The sequence below is a fragment of the Beta vulgaris genome, chromosome 8 (genome assembly GCF_026745355.1).
Source record: "Beta vulgaris subsp. vulgaris cultivar EL10 chromosome 8, EL10.2, whole genome shotgun sequence".
NCBI classification, from domain to species: domain Eukaryota; kingdom Viridiplantae; phylum Streptophyta; class Magnoliopsida; order Caryophyllales; family Amaranthaceae; genus Beta; species Beta vulgaris.
Genome location: NC_079209.1, coordinates 50,699,859 through 50,722,600, shown reverse-complemented (window position 1 = coordinate 50,722,600; position 22,742 = coordinate 50,699,859). Strand labels below are relative to the sequence as shown.

Genomic DNA, 22,742 nt, shown 5'->3' with positions numbered 1-22,742 from the left:
TTGCCCATGAGTCTACATTGTTATGGATATGATATATTGATGGTTTAACAAAAATTCGAACTCTGCATCGAACCTAATGTAGCAGTGACATCTAATAGCATTGCGTTGGTGATTAGGTTACTCAAGGATGGTTATGATGCACTAAACGTGAATCAGATACCTCCTCAAACCAGCAAGGAATAACCTTGATCATTCAAAGACATCACAAAATAATACACATTGTCCAGACATGCTGGACAGAAAAATCCATGCATCAAGCTTCAGCTTTTTACTCAAAATATAATACCCAAAAATCATCAAATAAGAAGAGAAGATAAAACCTACAAGTATGAACTTAGTCCTTTAGAGCAAAATACACGAAGTCGATAAAAAAAACAAACGAACACAGATCCTCACTGCTCCAACTTTACTTAGCATATAGCAATCAATACATGGATGCTCACCTCAACAAGGAGAAATTGTAAAATTACAATGCAAAATTTAATCATAGGGAGAATCTTCGGACAAATGTGGTGCACTACATGGAATTCAAGTACTAGTTTAACTGTAAAGGGGAAAAAGAGAATGACCGACCAATTTAAGCACTGGAGTTCAGAGAAGGGCCTTGCATGCTTCAACATCAGCAGTTTTGTGCTTCCAAAACTCCTGGTCCAACCGCCCTCACTGTGGCATCGAATATAGGTTTCCGAGAGTATACATCTTCTACCTTCTGCAGGATTTCCTTCACCACACTAAAGTTCAATGCCTCATCCAAAATCAGCTTACCCAAGATCTCCAATTATTAGCCTTGGGAAGGTCAATAGCTATATCATCCATCATTTGACCATAGAGCAAGCATCCAGTACTTATATCTGTTGCCGTTAAGACTTTCTTAGCAAACAAGTACTCCAAAAGCTTGGCAACCTGCTCAACACAAGGTGGATTCTTTTCTAATCCCAAGTTAATTGCTTCCCTCACAATCTCACTGTAATAAGATGGTGACTTGAGCTCCTCAACACATATTAATGCCTCATCCAACTGCCCAACATCGAAGTATTCCTCAACAAGAGATGTTGTCTTCCTCTTAAGCTCCTCGGGTTTGATATTGGTAGTTGTATCCGGAGCAAGGGCAGGTCTCTCAACATGGGATGCTATTGGTTGAGGTGGGGAGGGATTAGCCTTGGGCATTTGGCTTAGCGACTCCATACTCGAACTTTGGCTTGGTTGACAAGCAGTTGGCCCACTAATGATACCACCACTACCCTGAGGTAAGAGCCTAGAATTCAACGATGTTGGTCTGCCAATCACTGATGACTGAAAGCGTCCTCCTTGAGAAGCAACATTCACATCGACTCCTCTTTGCATTGACCTCATGTATGGAAGCGTCATCCCGGGAATCATACCCCCAGCACTTGGGCGATTAAATCCTCTCTGGCTCATGTTTCCTTGAGCAGGGAGTTTACCACGAGGGTTCCTCATGCTTGCAGTACCCCCAAGACGCAGGCCCATGTTCCTCTCTGCGTCAGAGTGGATTTCAGTATTGGTTTTCGCTTTGATCTAAAAGAAGTTGGATGCAAGAAAGGAATATCATGAACACCACATAATATTCATTGAACAAAATGCTTGAAGACAATTTAAAGAGAATAGTCAAACCTCTTCACGCCCAGGAACCCAGTTGTTTGTTCGCAGATCAAGGATATTGCGGACCATGAAACGCAGACGAGGGGTAAGTTGATCAAGTGTGCTTAGTTCCTTCAAGCGCCACATATAAACATCATTGATACGCTGGGACTTTGGCTTTTCATCAAGCTGCTTACCAATTGTACTGAAAAATTGGCATATGGCCTCAACATTCTCCTCTTCTGGGCAACTTTTATTGTCAGGACCCAATAGCTCCTGTTATGTAACAAAGGCAATATCAGAGGAAAGCTCACATGATAAAACTTTAGAAAAACAGCAGCAAAAAATTGTATACCTGTACAATATGATGCACAATATTTTCAGGCACCATTTTCTGCTTGAGAAGTTCACCAATAAGGCGGATGTTCCCAAGAGTACGAAGTTTAAGCATTCTTTCTTTATCTCGACGTTCAGCTTCTTGCTCAGGGCTTGTCATCTGCCTTAATTCAGCTCTCAGATTGTCAGCACCTTCAAATGTCTCTTGACATATGTTCAAGAGAACACGCTTAAAGGTAATTTCTTTTCCACCAGCTTTCTCTGGTGGATATGGAGGAAGCTTCTCATTCAGATCAGAACATAACTGCGCGTACATGGGACAAAATGTAGGCCCGAGAGAAACAGCTTTATCATGTATCCATGAAACAACAGCCTGAAAGACAAAAGGAACATATTTCAGTTGCCATGAAAGATTCATAACCAAATTCCACAAGCAAAAAAAGATACTAACAATTAGATCTTCAGCTGATGTGATATCAGAAGCAATTAGCTGAGCTTGGAGAAGATCATACTTCTCAGGTGTGAGCTTGTTCAGAATACTGCATTACAACATAATGGCCAAAACAAACTTAGTCACATTTATATATTCCGGCATGTCCAATTTCCCAAGCAAACTTAGTTTGCTCAGAACACCACAAGTGCAGCTATTTAAACTTACAAAGATTGCATTTTTGCATAATAATGGAACACTATGTTAAAATCCCAACCCACTATTTTTTTTTTTTTTACAATACCAGCATTACATTTTTGCACAGTAATAGAAAAGTGATTGTTAGATACTTAAATTGTATCAAACTCCTTAATGTTGGTGTAATTCCATTGATCAATATAAATAATGGTTTCAAAATACCAGTCATATCTATGTGACTATGTTAGGAAACCTGGGTAAGATGAGGATAATCTTTACATAATATATCCAAATCTAAACTAATTTATAGCCCTAAATCTTTAGCTAAAATATCCTAAATATATTTTCTATCAAAAATAAATAATTGAGATGGCTAAAGTTTTACATGAGCATTAATACCATGTTAGATTGTATCAATCTCCTTAATCTTGCACACACAAAGAAAACAAGTGATCATGGGTAAGTACGTAGTATATATGATAATCTAAATTTACAGGAAAAAAAACAAAAAAAATAACAGAGTAAAGTACCTTAAAGATGTAGAAGAATTTAGAGGATGAGTTGATTCTGCATGTTTCGAAATCTTACTGAATGCGCTCTGAACATTCTCCATTCAGTCTTCAACCCAACTCCACCGTCCAAATTCTTATTTTGAGTCACAGTCACATAGAAGTACTTCATATAGTATGGTGTAAGGGCTGTTTTTAGGGAATTGGGAAGTCATTACTCTGTTTTTAGGGAATTGGGAAGTCATTACTCTGTTTAATTTTGCTCCACTGTTGTCCAACTTGTACTAGTGTTAGGATGAATGTTGTTGAGCATTTGACTCCACTATATGTACTTTGAACATGGGTTAATTTGAGGTAATGCATGAACTTTTTTTTGGCTCAAATTTGGCTCCATTAAGTGTATTTTGCTCCAACAATTTTTTCGCATTCACTAAACCTATTGTTCATCAAACACATCACAACATGTTTTCAGCTTCAACAATTTTTTTCATTCAGTCGATTGAACAACAATCATTACAAAGGAAAACCCACTGCCAATCTATTTTAGGTACAACAGCAGAATGGCAAAAAGAGGGCATAAAACAAACAAAGCCATAATCAAATTTTTCTCATTGCGTGAAGTCTTCAACACCTCAATACGAAGTTGTGAAAGCTCAAATTTTATCTCTTGTAGATCCTTTTCCAGGTTGTCCTTTTCAAGCTGTAATTTTTTGATTTTGTCAACCATTAAACTCTTCTCATACTCCATCTTAGCTATGGTAGTCTCCTTCTCCAAGATCTGAAATCTAAGATCACTATTTTCCTTGCCTTGCTCATCAATCCACCTAAAGAACTCACATTTTTTATCCTATATTACAAAAACATTGAATTAATGGAGATATCATAACAAAAGCTAAATATGATAATAAAAGCATTAGGGTGTAGGCTCATATTCCACTCTGCCTCATAGTGGATTTCAATATTGGTTTTCACTTTGATCTAAAAAAATTGGATGCAAGAAAGGAAAATTATGACCACCACATTATATTCATTCAACAAAATGCTTAAAGGCAATTTGTAGACAATAGTCAAACCTCTTCACGCCTAGGAACCCAGTTGTTTGTTCGCAGATCAAGGATATTGCGGACCATGGAACGCAGACGAGGGGCAAGTTGATCAAGTGTGCTTAGTTCCTTCAAGCGGCTCATATAAACATCATTAATACGCCGGGACTTTGGGTTTTCATCAAGCTGCTTACCAATTGTGCTGAAAAATTGGCATATGGCCTCAACATTCACCTCTTCTGGGCAACTTTTATTGTCAGGACCCAATAGCTCCTGTTATGTAACAAAGGCAATATCAGAGCAAAGCTCACATGAAAAACTTTGAGAAAAACAGCAGGAAAAATTGCATACCAGTACAATATGATGCACAATCTTTTCAGGCACCATTTTCTGCTTGAAAAGTTCACCAATAAGGCGAATGTTCCCAAGACTACGAAGTTTCAGCGTTCTTTCTTTATCTCGTCGTTCAGCTTCTTGCTCAGGGCTTGTCATCTGCCTTAATTCAGCTCTCAGATTGTCAGCACCTTCAAATGTCTCTTGACATATGTTCAAGAGAACACGCTTAAAGGTAATTTCTTTTCCACCAGCTTTCTCTGGTGGATATGGAGGAAGCTTCTCATTCAGATCAGAACATAACTGCGCGTACATGGGACAAAATGTAGGCCCGAGAGAAACAGCTTTATCATGTATCCATGAAACAACAGCCTGAAAGACAAAAGGAACATATTTCAGTTGCCATGAAAGATTCATAACCAAATTCCACAAGCAAAAAAGATACTAACAATTAGATCTTCAGCTGATGTGATATCAGAAGCAATTAGCTGAGCTTGGAGAAGATCATACTTCTCAGGTGTGAGCTTGTTGAGAATACTGCATTACAACATAATGGCCAAAACAAACTTAGTCACATTTATATATTCCGGCATGTCCAATTTCCCAAGCAAACTTAGTTTGCTCAGAACATCACAAGTGCAGCTATTCAAACTTACAAAGATTGCATTTTTGCATAATAATGGAACACTATGTTAAAATGATAAAATCCCAACCAACTATTTTTTGTTTTTACAATACCAGCATCACATTTTTGCATAGTTATAGAAAAGTGATTGTTAGATACTTAAATTGTATAAACTCCTTAATCTTGGTGTAATTACATTGATCAATATAAATAATGGTTTCAAAATACCAGTCATATCTATGTGACTATGTTAGGAAACCTGGGTAAGATGAGGATAATCTTTACATAATATATCCAAATCTAAACTAATTTATAGCCCTAAATCTTTAGCTAAAATAACCTAAATATATTTTCTATCAAAAAAATAAATTGAGATGGCTAAAGTTTTACATGAGCATTAATACCATGTTAGATTGTATCAATCTCCTTAATCTTGCACACACAAAGAAAACAAGTGATCATGGGTAAGTACGTATATATGATAATCTAAATTTACAAAGAAAAAAAACAAAAAAAAATAACAGAGTAAGAGTACCTTAAAGATGTAGAAGAATTTAGAGGATGAGTTGATTCTGCATGTTTCGAAATCTTACTGAATGCGCTCTGAACATTCTCCATTCAGTCTTCAACCCAACTCCACCTTCCAAATTCTTATTTTGAGTCACAGTCACATAGAAGTACTTCATATAGTATGGTGTAAGGGCTGTTTTTAGGAAATTGGGAAGTCATTACTCTGTTTTTAGGGAATTGGGAAGTCATTACTCTGTTTAATTTTGCTCCATTGTTGTCCAACTTGTACTAGTGTTAGGATGAATGTTGCTGAGCATTTGACTCCACTATATGTACTTTGAACATGGGTTAATTTGAGGTAATGCATGAACTTTTTTTGGCTCAAATTTGGCTCCATTAAGTGTATTTTGCTCCAACAATTTTTTCGCATTCACTAAACCTATTGTTCATCAAACACATCACAACATGTTTTCAGCTTCAACAATTTTTTTGCATTCAGTCGATTGAACAACAATCATTACAAAGGAAAACCCACTGCCAATCTATTTTAGGTACAACAGCAGAATGGCAAAAAGAGGGCATAAAACAAACAAAGCCATAATCAAATTTTTCTCATTGCGTGAAGTCTTCAACACCTCAATACGAAGTTGTGAAAGCTCAAATTTTATCTCTTGTAGATCTTTTTCCAGGTTGTCCTTTTCAAGCTGTAATTTTTTGATTTTGTCAACCATTAAACTCTTCTCATACTCCATATTAGCTATGGTAGTCTCCTTCTCCAAGATCTGAAATCTAAGATCACTATTTTCCTTGCCTTGCTCATCAATCCACCTAAAGAACTCACATTTTTTATCCTATATTACAAAAACATTGAATTAATGGAGATATCATAACAAAAGCTAAATATCATAATAAAAGCATTAGGGTGTAGGCTCATATTCCACTCTGCCTCATAGTGGATTTCAATAATGGTTTTCACTTTGATCTAAAAAAATTGGATGCAAGAAAGGAAAATTATGACCACCACATTATATTCATTCAACAAAATGCTTAAAGGCAATTTGTAGACAATATTCAAACCTCTTCACTCCTAGGAACCCAGTTGTTTGTTCGCAGATTAAGGATATCGCAGACCATGAAACGCAGATGAGGGGCCAGTTGATCGAGTGTGCTTAGTTCCTTCAAGCGGCTCATATAAACATCATTGATACGCCGGGACTTTGGGTTTTCATCAAGCTGCTTACCAATTGTGCTGAAAAATTGGCATATGGCCTCAACATTCACCTCTTCTGGGCAACTTTTATTGTCAGGACCCAATAGCTCCTGTTATGTAACAAAGGCAATATCAGAGCAAAGCTCACATGAAAAACTTTGAGAAAAACAGCAGGAAAAAATTGCATACCAGTACAATATGATGCACAATCTTTTCAGGCACCATTTTCTGCTTGAAAAGTTCACCAATAAGGCGAATGTTCCCAAGACTACGAAGTTTCAGCGTTCTTTCTTTATCTCGTCGTTCAGCTTCTTGCTCAGGGCTTGTCATCTGCCTTAATTCAGCTCTCAGATTGTCAGCACCTTCAAATGCCTCTTGACATATGTTCAAGAGAACACGCATAAAGGTAATTTCTTTTGCACCAGCTTCCTCTGGTGGATATGGAGGAAGCTTTTCATTCAGATCAGAACATAACTGCGCGTACATGGGGTAAAATGTAGGCTCGAGAACAGCTTTGTCAAATATCAATGAAATAACCCCCTTAAAAAAACAAGGAACATTCTCAGTCGCCATGAAAGAATCATAACCAAAATTTAACACACAAAAAAAAAATACCAACCTTCAGAATCTCAGCTGATGTGATACCAGAATCAATTAGCTGGCCCTTGAGAAGATCATACTTCTCAGGTGTGAGCTTGTTGAGAATACTGCATTACAATATAATGGCCAAAACAAACTTAGTCACATTTATATCTTCCGGCATGTCCAATTTCCCAAGCAAACTTAGTTTGCTCAGAACATCACAAGTGCAGCTATTCAAACTTACAAAGATTGCATTTTTGCATAATAATGGAAAACTATGTTAAAATCCCAACCAACTATTTTTTTTTTTACAATACCAGCATTACATTTTTGCATAGTTATAGAAAAGTGATTGTTAGATACTTAAATTGTATAAACTCCTTAATCTTGATGTAATTCCATTGATCAATATAAATAATGGTTTCAAAATACCAGTCATACCTATGTGACTATGTTAGGAAACCTGGGTAAGATGAGGATAATCTTTACATAATATATCCAAATCTAAACTAATTTATAGCCCTAAATCTTTAGCTAAAATATCCTAAATATATTTTCTATCAAAAAAATAAATTGAGATGGCTAAAGTTTTACATGAGCATTAATACCATGTTAGATTGTATCAATCTCCTTAATCTTGCACACACAAAGAAAACAAGTGATCATGGGTAAGTACGTATATATGATAATCTAAATTTACAGGAAAAAAAACAAAAAAAATAACAGAGTAAGAGTACCTTAAAGATGTAGAAGAATTTAGAGGATGAGTTGATTCTGCATGTTTCGAAATCTTACTGAATGCGCTCTGAACATTCTCCATTCAGTCTTCAACCCAACTCCACCTTCCAAATTCTTATTTTGAGTCACAGTCACATAGAAGTACTTCATATAGTATGGTGTAAGGGCTGTTTTTAGGGAATTGGGAAGTCATTACTCTGTTTTTAGGGAATTGGGAAGTCATTACTCTGTTTAATTTTGCTCCACTGTTGTCCAACTTGTACTAGTGTTAGGATGAATGTTGCTGAGCATTTGACTCCACTATATGTACTTTGAACATGGGTTAATTTGAGGTAATGCATGAACTTTTTTTTGGCTCAAATTTGGCTCCATTAAGTGTATTTTGCTCCAACAATTTTTTCGCATTCACTAAACCTATTGTTCATCAAACACATCACAACATGTTTTCAGCTTCAACAATTTTTTTGCGTTCAGTCGATTGAACAACAATCATTACAAAGGAAAACCCACTGCCAATCTATTTTAGGTACAACAGCAGAATGGCAAAAAGAGGGCATAAAACAAACAAAGCCATAATCAAATTTTTCTCATTGCGTGAAGTCTTCAACACCTCAATACGAAGTTGTGAAAGCTCAAATTTTATCTCTTGTAGATCTTTTTCCAGGTTGTCCTTTTCAAGCTGTAATTTTTTGATTTTGTCAACCATTAAACTCTTCTCATACTCCATCTTAGCTATGGTAGTCTCCTTCTCCAAGATCTGAAATCTAAGATCACTATTTTCCTTGCCTTGCTCATCAATCCACCTAAAGAACTCACATTTTTTATCCTATATTACAAAAACATTGAATTAATGGAGATATCATAACAAAAGCTAAATATGATAATAAAAGCATTAGGGTGTAGGCTCATATTCCACTCTGCCTCATAGTGGATTTCAATAATGGTTTTCACTTTGATCTAAAAAAATTGGATGCAAGAAAGGAAAATTATGACCACCACATTATATTCATTCAACAGAATGCTTAAAGGCAATTTGTAGACAATATTCAAACCTCTTCACTCCTAGGAACCCAGTTGTTTGTTCGCAGATTAAGGATATCGCAGACCATGAAACGCAGATGAGGGGCCAGTTGATCGAGTGTGCTTAGTTTCTTCAAACGGCTCATATAAACATCGTTGAAGGGACGGGACCTCGGGTTTTCATCAAGCTGCTTACCGATTGTGTTGAGAAATTGGCATATGGCCTCAACATTCTCCTCTTCTGGGCAACTTTGATTGTCAGGACCCAATAGCTTCTGATATGTAAACAAAGGCAATATCAAGGCAAAGCTCACATGACAAACACAACCTAAAGAAAAAACAGTAGCAAAAATTGTACACCTGTATAATCTCAAGCACAATCTTGTAAGTCACCATTTTGTGCTTGAAAAGTTCACCAATAAGGCGAATGTTCCCAAGAGTACGAAGTTTAAGCATTCTTTCTTTATCTCGACGTTCAGCTTCTTGATCAGGGCTTGTCATCAGCCTTAGTTCAGCTCTCAAATTGTCAGTGCCTTCATACGCCTCTTGACACTTGTTCAAGATAAGACGCTTAAAAGTAATTTCACCAGCTTCTTCTAGTGAATATGAAGGAAGCATTTGGTTCAGATCAGAACATAACTGCGCGTACATGGGACAAAATTTAGGCTCGAGAGAAACAGCTTTGTCATATATCAATGAAACAACAACCTGAAAGACAAAAGAAACATATTTCAGTTGCCATGAAAGATTCATAACCAAACTCCACAAGCAAAGAAAGATACCAACCACTAGAATCTCAATTGATGTGATACCAGAAGCAATTCGCTGACATTGAAGAAGATCATACTTCTCAGGTGTTAGCTTGTTCAGAATACTGCATTACACAACAGCCAAAACAAAGTTAGTCACATTTCTATATTCCGACATGTCAACACAAATATGACCTAATGGCAACATACCACATTAGTAAAAAAACTAATCATCAATCTCCTATAATATTGTTTGTTTCACCGACCTAAATATTTACTCCCTCCGTCCCAAAATATAGTTCCCATTTCATTTTGCACAGTCTCCGAGACGTACCTTTGAGGCTTTGACCTACAATATCTTCTCTTTCTTATTAGTAAAAAATATAAAAAGTTGACACTAGGGGAAAAAACAGAAAGGGTTGCGCTTTTCGTAAAAGCGCAGCCCTACTAGTGAAGGGCTGCGCCTTTTAAAAAAGCGCAGCCCTACTAAGTGAAGGGCTGCGCTTTTTTAAAAAGCGCAGCCCTTCTGCTATGTAGGGCTGCGCTTTTTAAAAAAGCGCAGCCCTTCTGCTTAGTAGGGCTACGCTTTTTTAAAAAAGCGCAGCCCTTCCTGAAAAAATTTGAAATTTCGGAATCGCGGGCTTTGAAATATTGAGCGGGGATTCGTCAAATATATTATCCCTCATTCTCTCTCCTCTCTCACGTCCCTCATTATTCCTTTCCTCCTTCTCTCTCATCCTCTCTTCTCTCTCATCTCTCTTCTCTCTCAAAAACTCCCATAAACATTTGCGACAAAAACCTTGAAATGATTTGCACTAAACATGGCGACGGAGTCCGATTGCCTATTGTGATACCTTTTCGGAAGTGGAACGGGCCAACGAGTCAAACTCACCGCTACGCCGTGATGTTTAGGCTTTTTAAGCCATCCGAGTTCGTTTAAGCCTCCAAATAGCCATTTTAAGTTTTTCCGAAATTTTTTTTTTCCCTTAAATTATGTATTAGGGTTTTGTTTTATGTATTTAAACATTATTAAGTTAATGTTTGGATGTAGTTCTTGTATTTTCAGATCTATAATGTTCTTGTATACTTCTCTTTCTTTATATATTTTGATTAATGTTCTTGTATACTTCTCTTTGTTTTGATTAATGTTCTTGTATACTTCTCTTTGTTTATTTTGATTAATGTTCTTGTATACTTCTCTTTGTTTATTTTGATTAATGTTCTTGTATACCTCTTTGTATATAATTTCTTGTATTTTCATCTTTGTTTTGATTAATGTTCTTGTATACTTCTCTTTGTATATTAGTTTTTGTTCCTTTTTTTCATTTTCGTTTCATTCTGTTTATTGTTTTGGGTTTAGTATTTTCGTTTCGTTTCTCTTCTGTTTAATTTCAGAAAATGTGAGATTATGAGTAAAAAAATGTCAAAAAAAAAAAAAAAAAATTTATTTTTTTTTTTTGGTAGGAAGGGCTGCGCTAGTTAGGAAAAAGCGCAGCCCTTCTAGCTCAGAAGGGCTGCGCTTTTTCCTAACTAGCGCAGCCTTCTAGCTTAAGGGCTGCGCTTTTCTAGCGCAGCCCTACTTAAAAAGTGAATGGCTGCTACTGAAAGGGCTGCTGTCAAAAAGCGCAGCCCTACATGCCTTTTTTAGCGCAGCCCTTCTTCATTTTTCCACTAGTGTGATATTACGAATTTATACATTGAGACGAATCTAACAAGACCCCTCATAATATGTTTTTTTGTATACATTAGTAAGAATATTTGGTCAAAGTTTTTAAAATTTGACTCCCAAAATAGAAATAGGAACTATATTTTGGGACGGAGGGAGTAGATTTTAGACGATGACATGAGCAGCAGGTAAATGCAATTACAGCAGACTACTGATAGTCACCCATTTGCCATTTCCCAAGCAAACTTAGTTTGCACAGACACCAAGTCCACATACCACAATTGCAGCTATTTAAACTTACTAAGGTTGCATTTTTGCATGATAATGGTATATCTCTACGATATCCCATGCAAAAATAATGGTACTTGGAAGTCGATTACATACTCTATATGGTGTTTAGGATTAATCTAACACTCCTAATTATAACTTTATAGGGTATATATCTACGATATAAAAGATACATTATTTCATAACCACAAATATGAAGGGAAAAATAATTAGAATATAATGGAAAGTTGGAAACTTTAACATATGTAATAGAATTAAACAAAAGAAAGGAGAAAAAGAAAAAGTGTGGGTCCTTTTGAAAAAATGAGAGGAAAAGAAAAAGAAATGAGAACATGTAACTATGTAAGCATCCAAGTACCTAAAAAAGAAAATCAAAAGGCAAAGGAACATTATTTACTTGCTGAGGATGATCTATACACAAGGCCGTCTTGAAGATTTGGAGGCCCCGGTTCTAACATGAAAATTGGACCCTAGATTTATAGAAAATAAAGATGAAAGGTTAGAGACTTAGAGTTCTAAAGATGGAAAGTTGAAAATCTAAAGATGAATCATTGACAAATTTATTGAGGTTGGAAAATAAGGGTGATTTCTTCAAATACAAAGTAAAATTTTCAAAATAATATATTTTGGGTATATTTTTTTGGGGCCTTTAGAATTTTGGGGGCTATGTGCTGTTGGGCTCCTTGCACACCCTCATCTACCCCTCTGTCTATACATAATATATCCAAATCTAAACTAATTTATAGGCCTAAATTAAATCTGTGGCGAAAATATCCTACATATATTCTCTATCAAATAAAAATATTTGGGTTGGTTAAAGTTTTAAAGTTTACCTGAGCTGTGATACCATGTTGGATTGTATCAAACTCACACACAAAGAAACAAATGATGATGGGTAACAGGGTAAGTAGTATATGAAAGATGATGTCCTAAATTCACAGGAAAACAAACCAAAAAAAAGACAGAGTAAGAGTACCTTAAAGGTCTGATGGCAAGAAGTCCATAAGGCAAAGATGAAGAAGAAGGTGGAGAATGTGTTGATTTTGCATCTTTTGAGCTCTGAACATTCTCCATTGCTCCACCTTCCAAATTTCTTTTTGAGTCCGAGAAACAAATTACACAACTCACATATTTACTATGAGAGGGTTTTGGGAAAGAGTAAAGTCATTACTCTGTTTTGGAGGGATAAAAGTCATATTCTCATTCTTCTAGATATACTAAGCTTTTTATGCGTGGTATCCTTGCGGTGAGATTTTAAGCATAACAATTGTTCGGTAATAAAATAAATTAAAAGTATAGGTATGTATCTAACTTCACCTTTATTTGATGAGTAAGAGAGATTTAAATACTTACAAATATTATTTAAAAATATTTAAATAAGTATAAGTGGTGAAATTGCATATTCAAGTAATGAAGAAAACTGAATTTCTTTTGGGGTTTATGTTTCTGCTAAACTTTTTTATTATAGAAAAATTTATCTAAGTTTGAATTTTGTCTCTGTATTGAGAATGTCGTGTTTTTGAATTGTATGTGGTACTCCCTCCGTTTCCTAAAGATTTTTCCACTTACTGTTCCTACAGCTATCAAGGAAAATCAAGTTGTGTGTGGCATGGTGTGAGTAAAGTAGGAGAGAGAAAGGGGTTAATATAAATAAACAAATAAAAAGGGGTTAAAGTAGGAGAGAGAAAGGGAGTAAAATTGAATTAATAATGTAATGGTGGACCATATGATAGTGACATAAGAGGGTAAATAGGGAAATTTGTTTTGCCAAATAAGGAATAAAGCAAAAGAGGGAAGATCTTTTGGAAACACCCTTAAACGGAAAGAGGGAAGATCTTTAGGAAACGGAGGGAGTATTAATTTTGGTAAGTTCTTGATTATTAATTTTTTTAGTTGATTGGATGTCAATTTGATTGAATCTTTTTCATTGAGAAGTTTATGTGATTGATCATTATATGAGTTGATTGGATTTAATAGTTATTTGAGTGAATTTTTTTTTTGACAAGTTTATGGGTGTAATGTTTGATTTACTATTGGAGGGTGTAGTTGGGTTGTAATATTTCTGTTACGAAAGGGTGAATATGTAAATTCATAGGGGACGCAGTTGCTCTCCCTTGGCTTATATCATAGAGATTTATCGAAGCTTAAGATTTGGAAGGGGCAAAAACTTTTCGTCTATTTTGTTAGATGTAATATTTACTTTTTTGGTGAGTGAATTAAAATAATTAAATGTTGTATTTAAAAAACAAACGTAGCAGGAAGGAAAAAAAAGTGATGATGTTATTAGTTTTTGGAATTCTCATTCTTTTATATATTAGTCAAATGAGGATCAGGTTGAGATCAGGTACACTTGATAATAGGTCAGTTCAAGATCATTTAGGGTTGAGATCGAATTCACTCGAATTTTAGGGCATCTCAGGCCGAGTGTTTTGGGCCATTTCGATTGTGGGTCATTGTCGGGTTAGTTTGTCTACGAGGTTGTATTCAGACCGGATTTGGGTCTTCAATTTCTTAGATTAGAACGGGTCGGGTTCACATCAAATATTCTCTTCGCCAAACAAAATAATCACTTATTCTAGCCGGATCAAGTTTTGAAGACTCTAGTATAGACAAATGGAAGAGTTTTTTAAGGGCTAAAAGTTGATACGCAAATTATTAGAATATGCGGTCTAATTGTAACATAAAATTAGATAAACTCGATATTTCTAACAAGCCCATTCCATTCCACTATAATCCAACACTATTGTAGTCATCCCGTCTTTTCTCCTTCCTTTGTTTTCTTGATTCTCGAACTACAACAGACAATTTTAAAATATAACTCGATAGTCTTGTGGAACAGATTAACCTAGTCACTAAGTAGAATAAACTAGTCACTAAATGGATTAAAGAATATCATTTCTGAATAGATTAAACCGGTCACGAAATAAATTAAATTGGTCCCTAAATAGATTAAATTGGTCACAATATCTAAAAAAGGTGGCATGTTCTCTTCTTAATATTAGGCTTGGGCCGAACCTAATTTTAAATTAAAAGTAAGTGGTCTCTTACAAAACCAACGGTAAAGTATATACATGCGATTGTCCTGCAAAAATGTAACACTAAACTTACATGAATAACAAATCTTTATCACTAATTTATTTAATTATAAGTAAATCTATATGGAGTTTATTCAAGAATCTACGAAATTTACATGTCACTAACTTGCATTTTCAATTCTCGTGTTCTGATGTAAGGGTTCAATACTATTAGTAAGCTTGTGTATCAAGTAGAGGTGATTATTTGCGGGTTTGGGCAGAATTAGTCGGGCCTAATCTTAATTTTTTGTCCAATGGCCTAACATGCCTAGTCTAAGTCCTTTTATGCGAGTTTCACTACTTGTCCATGACCCGCCCTAATAAACGGGTGGGCTTACCTGTGAGCCTAACGAGACTATTAATACTTTTATTTTTTCCAAATAACTCTAGTTAATTTTCTTAAATAATTATAGTTTAAATTCATTAAAACATAATTTTGGTTAAAATAGAAAAAAAATTGATAATCACAGTAAGATAAAGAAAAAAATTTAAAAATTTCGCAATAAAAATGTTAGAGGATGACAAATTATTAATAAATTAAGTTGTAAAGATAAGAATAAAGATAATTATATGTTACCTAAGCTATATTAGTGCAAATAAACTATATATTCCAAAACATAAATCAACACTAAATTAGTAAGATTAAAAAAATTAATTTCATAGAAAATATATATTATGACAAATGAGTCGGGCGGGTTTTCCCATGACATGTTTGAGGTTGTCCATATCCGCGCATTAATATTGGGGGGTTGGGTTTGGCCCGCCCGTTTAGAAATTTTTTTCAAAGTTTGTTGTCGAAGTCCGCAACTTTAGCGGGTCGGATTGGGAGGGCTTAGTGGGACGTCCCGTCCATGAATAGCTTTAGTATCGAGTATAGCCCTATTAATATATTACCATTATCTCTCTGCCCTTTTTACATGGAAATGAAGTATATTTTTCACCAAATTTAGGTATAATATATTGTTACACAAATAAGTGATGTTGTAACAATCCATTGACACTTTTGAAATCCCCAACCCAAAACCTCCATCCTTTTTTCTATCTCCTCCAACGACCTTTTTTGGACACGATTAAGTTTCTTCTCGGCCGCCAATCCTCCTACATCGCTCTCGACAAGCTCGTCGCCCTTTTTTGACTATGACAACAACATCGGATTACTCCGACAATGATATCGTTCATCGTTGATCCCTCGAATCCTCGAATTCGCTGATCTCGAGAGTCCCGCGACATCGACAGAGCTTCCGACCCTCGAGATCAAGGGAGATTCTCGGACTAGATTCATGATGTTGTATGTAACTGCTAAAACAACGCCGTTTGGTGATTCAAGTGTAGTTAGAACGAAGCAAATGGTGATTTGGACAATGGTAGGGTTAAAAAGTTAGGATGGCAATTTGGGCCAAACGAAGTCGTCGTTGGAGCAAGGAAGAATATGCTCCTCCTCCTCTTCTTCTTCTTCTTCTTCTTCTTCTTCTTCTTCTTCTTCTTCTTCTTCTTCTTCTTCTTCTTCTTCTTCTTCTTCTTCTTCTAGAGTAGGTGGGTTATGTTGTTGGGAGGTTTTGTCTCTTTGCGATTCATTATATGGTTGTGGGAAGAGGATTTACATAGAGTTGTAGGGTGTTTGAAGATGGGAGGAATTGAGGGAGGGCTACCATTGATGGAGGAGAGAGAGAGAAAATGTGGGTGGAAGGAGAAGTAGATGACGTTAGGGGAGAGAGATTGAGAGTGGATTGACAATTTTGTGGAGGAGTTCTTTGGACAGTGTTTTCTTGAGGAATTATAGGAGATTTTCCGGCACTACAGTAGGAAGGTGTGAGTAAGATCCAAAATGATATAAAACATACCAACAATGACATAAAATAGTTTCATAAATGACATGAAACACTTCCAAAATGGTGTGAAACAAATTAATAATGACATGAAAGTATTTTATAAATGACAAGAAATAGTTCCAAAATCATGGAACACAACTCAAATTGAGAAAAAAAAACATACTAGCAATGACGTGAAACAAATTTAAAATGACATGAAATAGTTCGAAATGATATCAAATATAATAATGACATGACTGATGGTATAAATGACATAAAACAGTTTCAAAATGATATGAAACTTACAAATAATGACATCAAAGAGTTTTATAAACGTTTTTTTCACCAAGTACCCCCGAGTTTTCAAAAAGTTCACTAGGTACCCCCATGTTTTCAAATTTCACAGGATAGCCCTTAGTTTTATGTAAATACACCCAGATACCCTTAATGACTAACGACACTAATTTTTTTAATCCTAATTAATTTATAATCCTAAGTCCTACCCCTAACCCTGACCCCAAGCCTTAACCCTAACCCAAAACCTATCCTCCCACCCCTCACTCCCCCACCCTCCAACCACGCCACCACCCCTGCCCCTCCCCCACCTTCGCAGCACCCCCAACCCAACCCCTCCCTCCCACCCCTTTGCAGCCCCTCCCCCTACCCTTCGCAGCCCCTCTCCCACCCTTTAGTTTCGAGCTCAGAAATCAAAACTCGACGGGGGTGGGGGGAGGGGCTGCGAAACTCAAATGGGCGTGGGGAGATAGAGGGGCTGCGAAGGGGTGGGGGAGGGGGAGGGGGAGGGGGTTGCGAGGCTGGGGGAGGGGTGGTGGGGGAGGGGGTGGTGGGAGGGTTAGGGTTCAGGGTTAGAATTAAGATAGGTTAATTAGGGCTAATTAAGGTTTAATTAGGGTTAAAACTAACGGCGTTAACTGCCATTAGTCATTAAGGATATTTGGGTGTATTTATATAAAACTAAAGGATATTCTGTAAATTTTGAAAAAATGAGGTGTACCTGGTGGATGTAAAACATCTCAATAATAACATGAAACATATTTAAAAATGACACGAAACAACTCCAAAATAATACAAAAGACTCGTTTTTATAAATGACATAAAAATTATTTACAAATGACATGAAACAATTCTAAAATAATAAACATGAAACAATTACTTCCCCCGCTTCTAAATAAGTACAACACTTCTTGTTTTCACGTTTGCCAATGTATTATTTTAATCATTAATATCTTCAATTATCAATAAGTAAAAATTATAGAAAGTTAATATATAAAAAATTCACATTTAAACGAATCTAACAAGATCCTACATGACTATTTTTTTTTTCCTAGAATGTAAATCACCAAAGCTAATTAAAGTATAAATTGTGAATAGTAAATACTATGTAAATGTTGCACTTATTTAGAAATGAGGAAGTATATCGGATGGCACATGAGATTTTGTTACAGTTGGAAGAACAAGACAAACTTTGGTAAGGTTTGGTTGGCTGGACACCATTACTCCACGGAAGGAAATCTACTTGAAACATTAGAAACCTCTCACCCTTTTTCACCTCCTTATCTTTCTTCTACTTCTACTTCTACTTCTACTTCAAAATAATCAACTTTTTGTTAAGAAATTTTGCAAGTAAATTCTTCAATGGCTACCCTCTCTCTTCCAAAGCATTCTCTTCCTTTCACTCTTCCATCCCAAACCCCAAAATTCCATTCTTCTCAAAACCTCTCTATCATCTCTAAATCATCACAATCCCAATTTTATGGCCTCAAATTCTCACATTCTTCTTCTGTCTCCTCCCCTTCCACTTCCCGTTCTTTCAAAGCTGCCATTGTTGCTAAGGTGAACTTTTTCTTGCAAAAATGTAAATTTTTTTTTGTGGGTTTTCTGATTTGTGAATTGTCAGTGAATTTTATTATCTGGGTTTTTAAAATTTTTGATTTTTCTTCTTGTTTTTGTTAAATGTATAGATTACTGAAGGAAGTATGGCACCTGCATTCACTTTGAAAGATCAAGATGGAAAGAATGTGAGCTTGACCAAATTTAAGGGGAAGCCTGTTGTTGTTTACTTTTACCCTGCTGATGAAACTCCTGGTTGCACCAAACAGGTCCTTAGCTTCTTTTCTCTCCATTTAAAAATAGCTTATGAATTTGGTCCTGCAATGAATTTTAGTTTCAGAGCTTATTTTCTTAAAATGTCATTGTGAAAGAAACATATTACTAACTATTTACTAATTACTTATATTGAAAAGCTTAGACTCATTTAATGAACCAATATCACCTGTATTAGACTGATGTATGGTAAAGTACAAAAATTGTGATCATTTTATGGTAATTGGAGCAATATTGGGATCTTAAGTGATCTCCCCATCAGCTACATGTTACTTTGGTTGTCAAAGCTCCCTATTATTAATCATTAATTTGTCTTGGGAATCAATGAGTTCTGCATAAAAACTAAGGATGCGTTCACTTCACCAGAAGTTTGCTATACTGTACTTACCAAGTTACGAGAACTCGTTACACTTGAATGGACCTTATGTTTACACTTCATACCTAATAAGTCCTGAAACTTAATCTTGTAAAGGTGAAGCAAAAGCTAACTTTCGTTTTGTGTGGGTATAGTGTTCAAGAATTGATAAGGCAAAGTTTGGACCCATAGTATTCTGAATAGCTTTGCCAAATCGCCCAAATGATAGCACACTTTGAAGTTTGAATGCAATAATTTGGACGACAAAGAGAACAGAGGTCTTGCTCTCTGATACTTTCATTAGTCACAAGCAGTTGTTTAGGCTGGTATACTCATGCGAATTTCAAAATGTTTGTAAGTCTTCATGTACAGAAATGAATTATTCTCTCATGTAACACTATGTGTTTGAGGCGATTTCAATTTATCTGCATCATGATGTATGATAAGGTATGCTATACTTTTTTGTGGACTACGTTAGCTGTGAGCAATAAAATAGATGAATAGGCTGATCCGCTAATGGATCAGTTAGCCTGTCATATTTACAAGAATATGCGATGCTCTGCTAGTAGGGTATCCGAATGTAACTAGTTAGATGAAATGTGATCTGGGAGAGAAGAATAGGAAGGCGGCAAGAGAGTTGGATTATCTGGCAATTTCAGAGTGCAAGTTCAGAATATAACTTGTATATCCAATGTCAACATTGGAGATGTCATGATGCAGCACTTATCATCAATCTATCGAGCAAGAAAGTGATGCAGAGGAGCCACAAGCTATGACAGGATTTGACCCTTTCTCTGATAAATTTGTTTGCAAAGGGATGATAATTTCAGTTTAGTTGTGCCATCTTCATAAAACCAACAAATGACACCCTTTTCTTAAACCCCCAAACAGTTGCTCAAGAGGTTTATTAAGTGAACCTACCTCAAGCAGACTAAAAAATTAGTTTCAAGGGTTCCTACTGTTGGTTCTTGTAGAGTTCTTCTGAACTCGCCACTTGGTGAAAGTGCGAGTCCCTGGCCAATGAAAAATTATCTTAACTATAGCACATTTGATGTCTTCAAGTCTAAGTCTTTGTCGATGCAGCATCATTGCTGCCTATATCTGTTATCTTTCCAATAGACGCTTCATTGAACTAGGTTCTCTGCTTAATTGCAGTTGTTCAATGAGATCTGCAGATGTCAAGAGAGATCATCTCTTTTTCAGAGAACTTTTATGTGATCCAAAGCTTCCAAAATTGAGAAGTGGCTTTGTTCTGGATTTCTGGGAACCTGGATATACTCTTTTATTTGCAATGCAATAGAGAAACGTATAAGTCAAGTAAAAAACAAAGTATTCGTGCACCATTTTGGATTTTTCTGGCCCTAAGAAGCAATCGGGGGATTTGGGTGGGGGGGGGGGGGTGGGGTGGGGTGGGGTGGTGGTGGTAAGATTTAGTCAGCATCAGATACAAGCATTGTCTTTGAGCTATTTAAAACAAAAGGTTTTGAATATAGACTAAACGTAAGATCAAGTATTGCAGCAGTGTACTGTTCTCTGTGATTTTTACTGTCATAAAAGTATTGAAGGATTTCAAGGGAGGCGTAGCTTCGTCCTGCCTTAGAACCGAGTGCCCTTCGGTGTAATTGGTTGAAACAGACGGTTGCTTGCTTTCAATGAAATAGTTGAAAACTTCTGCCTGTTCTGTGCAGAATGTTTGTGGCTTCTGCTTCTTAGTTCAATAAGCAACTTATAACTCGATTGCCAAGATATGCTGAAGAACCAGTATAGAATTATATTGTTACAACTTTAAGCAATATATTTTTTCAAAGGAGTTGCTTCTCCAACAATTTATGTGAGATTTCCCTTTTAAATAGCATGTCATTGCAATGAATAGCTTTGGTGATGGCTAAAATTCTCTTCAACTTACATTTTTGGTACCTCTAAATATGTATTTTCCTTATTACTCTTTCAACTCATCTGTTGATATATGAAGGTACTCGGTACTAGTCATGAATTTATAGGTTATACAAGGTCATCCCAAAATATTACTTTTTTTCCATAATATTTCCATTGTCTTCCATTGCCCACTTTAAAGGTGGTATAGAGGGTTAATGATAATTTATGAAGAAAAACACATTATTAGAAATGACCTTCAATTACCATGATCATTGTCATAAGAGTTTCATTCCAAAATAATATATCTATTCGTTACCAGCACCACAGTAATTACCTGCCACCAGCAAATGGAATGTCAATGTCACGAAGCTTTGTTTTGGCTTGTTTTTCACCTTATGATTCGATCCTTTGCATTTTCCCCACAGGCTTGTGCTTTCAGAGACTCGTATGAAAAGTTTAAGAAAGCGGGAGCAGAGGTTATTGGTATTAGTGGTGATGACTCATCTTCTCACAAGGTATGTAAAAAAGTTCAAGTATAGCCCATGATTCAGCAAAAAAATACCCATTGTTTGGCAAATCTTAACATCACATATTTATCGACAAGAAGAATTATAGTTTCTCAATTATTGCAGTAATGTGTTATAAATGTCCAAAATCCACCTATGCTGTGCTCTCTTCACCTTTTCAGAACTTCTTTGAAATTATTGGAACTTATATTTATAACTTATTGGAATTCATTTATAACTTACGGGAACTTATTTGAATACATTTTCCCCAAACTTTATTTTTAAGGTGAAGAGAACGGCCCTTTATGAGTACAAACTAAACAAAAGTTATCACACTTCTTAAAATTTCTCTGCAAATCTTAATATTGGTTTTGCTTCTTCACAAGAGAAATCATATGGCGACAAACGTACAGCAAAACCAAACACCTTGTATGTATCTGAAGTGTTTGACATGCCCTTTTCTTGTATGAATTCAGTCATTCAAACAGAAGTACAAACTTCCTTTCACTTTGCTAAGTGATGAGGGTAACAAGGTGAGAAAAGACTGGGGAGTTCCTTCAGATCTCTTTGGAGCTCTTCCCGGGAGACAAACCTATGTTCTAGACAGAAATGGAGTTGTTCGGCTCGTTTACAACAATCAATTTCAGCCCGAGAAGCATATTGATGAGACCCTCAAGTTTCTTCAAAGCCTTTGAGCAAATTTCTTTGATATTAGATTCTGTGAATCCTTTATCCCTTCTCTTAATACTCATGTAATTGTGAGTCATTGGTTCTCCAATGTATGTCTTAGATCATCTTTCATTGCAATACTTGTGAATTTTTGATAAACTCTTTCAAGTTTCAACAATTAATTGCAATAAAATGTGAGAATATTATAATTCGGCAAATACATACTATGCTAATTGTGATGCAGAATGGGAGTTGTGGAATCAGTGGCTGATCTTTAACATGTAGGAACATATAGATGCATATAAAATGGAATTTCAGGAAACGATTTCCTAACATCTATCATAGGATCGCAAACATAATCAAACACATGAATCATTCAACAGGGATTAAATGTAAAACATTTGTAGCGTGATTTCCTTTTTATATGCAAGCTTTGAAGATCCGAGAGCCCTAAGTGTTGCTCTCTAATCAGTCAACGAGTACCAATTGAGCACT

The 22,742-nt window shown here is 35.9% G+C and overlaps 4 protein-coding genes across 7 annotated transcripts; 1 reads left to right on the top strand and 3 right to left on the bottom strand.

Moving 5' to 3' along the window:
* Positions 1 to 436: 436 nt before the first annotated feature.
* On the bottom strand, positions 437 to 3,305 carry LOC104901664 (eukaryotic translation initiation factor). Its single transcript, XM_057391296.1, is given in 7 exon segments — positions 437 to 627; positions 629 to 777; positions 780 to 1,536; positions 1,633 to 1,875; positions 1,955 to 2,308; positions 2,387 to 2,474; positions 3,094 to 3,305. Coding segments are annotated over 7 exon segments (1,710 nt in total). The 5' UTR covers positions 3,177 to 3,305; the 3' UTR covers positions 437 to 591.
* Positions 3,306 to 3,474: 169 nt separating this feature from the next.
* LOC104901665 (eukaryotic translation initiation factor-like) lies at positions 3,475 to 13,039 on the bottom strand. 4 transcript variants are annotated; one of them, XM_057391297.1, is made up of 5 exons: positions 12,813 to 13,039; positions 9,920 to 10,007; positions 4,467 to 4,820; positions 4,146 to 4,388; positions 3,475 to 3,919 (listed from the first exon to the last, which is right to left on the bottom strand). In XM_057391297.1, exons 1-5 carry the CDS (start codon positions 12,908 to 12,910, stop codon positions 3,611 to 3,613), a joined length of 1,092 nt encoding a protein of 363 aa, XP_057247280.1. In that variant the 5' UTR covers positions 12,911 to 13,039; the 3' UTR covers positions 3,475 to 3,610. The 4 variants fall into 4 exon arrangements, with proteins under 4 accessions (XP_057247280.1, XP_057247282.1, XP_057247281.1 ...); XM_057391299.1 differs by having other exon boundaries at positions 9,946 to 10,007; positions 12,813 to 12,954; XM_057391298.1 differs by lacking the exons at positions 3,475 to 3,919; positions 4,146 to 4,388; positions 4,467 to 4,820 and adding exons at positions 8,557 to 8,939; positions 9,166 to 9,408; positions 9,494 to 9,841 and having other exon boundaries at positions 12,813 to 13,036.
* On the bottom strand, positions 5,981 to 8,402 carry LOC125492500 (eukaryotic translation initiation factor-like). The gene is made up of 5 exons (XM_048635048.2): positions 8,113 to 8,402; positions 7,413 to 7,500; positions 6,983 to 7,333; positions 6,661 to 6,903; positions 5,981 to 6,434 (listed from the first exon to the last, which is right to left on the bottom strand). The coding sequence occupies exons 1-5, from the start codon at positions 8,193 to 8,195 to the stop codon at positions 6,126 to 6,128; spliced, it is 1,074 nt and encodes a 357-aa protein (XP_048491005.2). The 5' UTR covers positions 8,196 to 8,402; the 3' UTR covers positions 5,981 to 6,125.
* Positions 13,040 to 18,264: 5,225 nt separating the features above from the next.
* On the top strand, positions 18,265 to 22,467 carry LOC104901662 (peroxiredoxin Q, chloroplastic). Its single transcript, XM_010689254.4, has 4 exons — positions 18,265 to 18,572; positions 18,701 to 18,838; positions 21,498 to 21,587; positions 22,055 to 22,467. Exons 1-4 carry the CDS (start codon positions 18,375 to 18,377, stop codon positions 22,271 to 22,273), a joined length of 645 nt encoding a protein of 214 aa, XP_010687556.1. The 5' UTR covers positions 18,265 to 18,374; the 3' UTR covers positions 22,274 to 22,467.
* Positions 22,468 to 22,742: the final 275 nt, after the last annotated feature.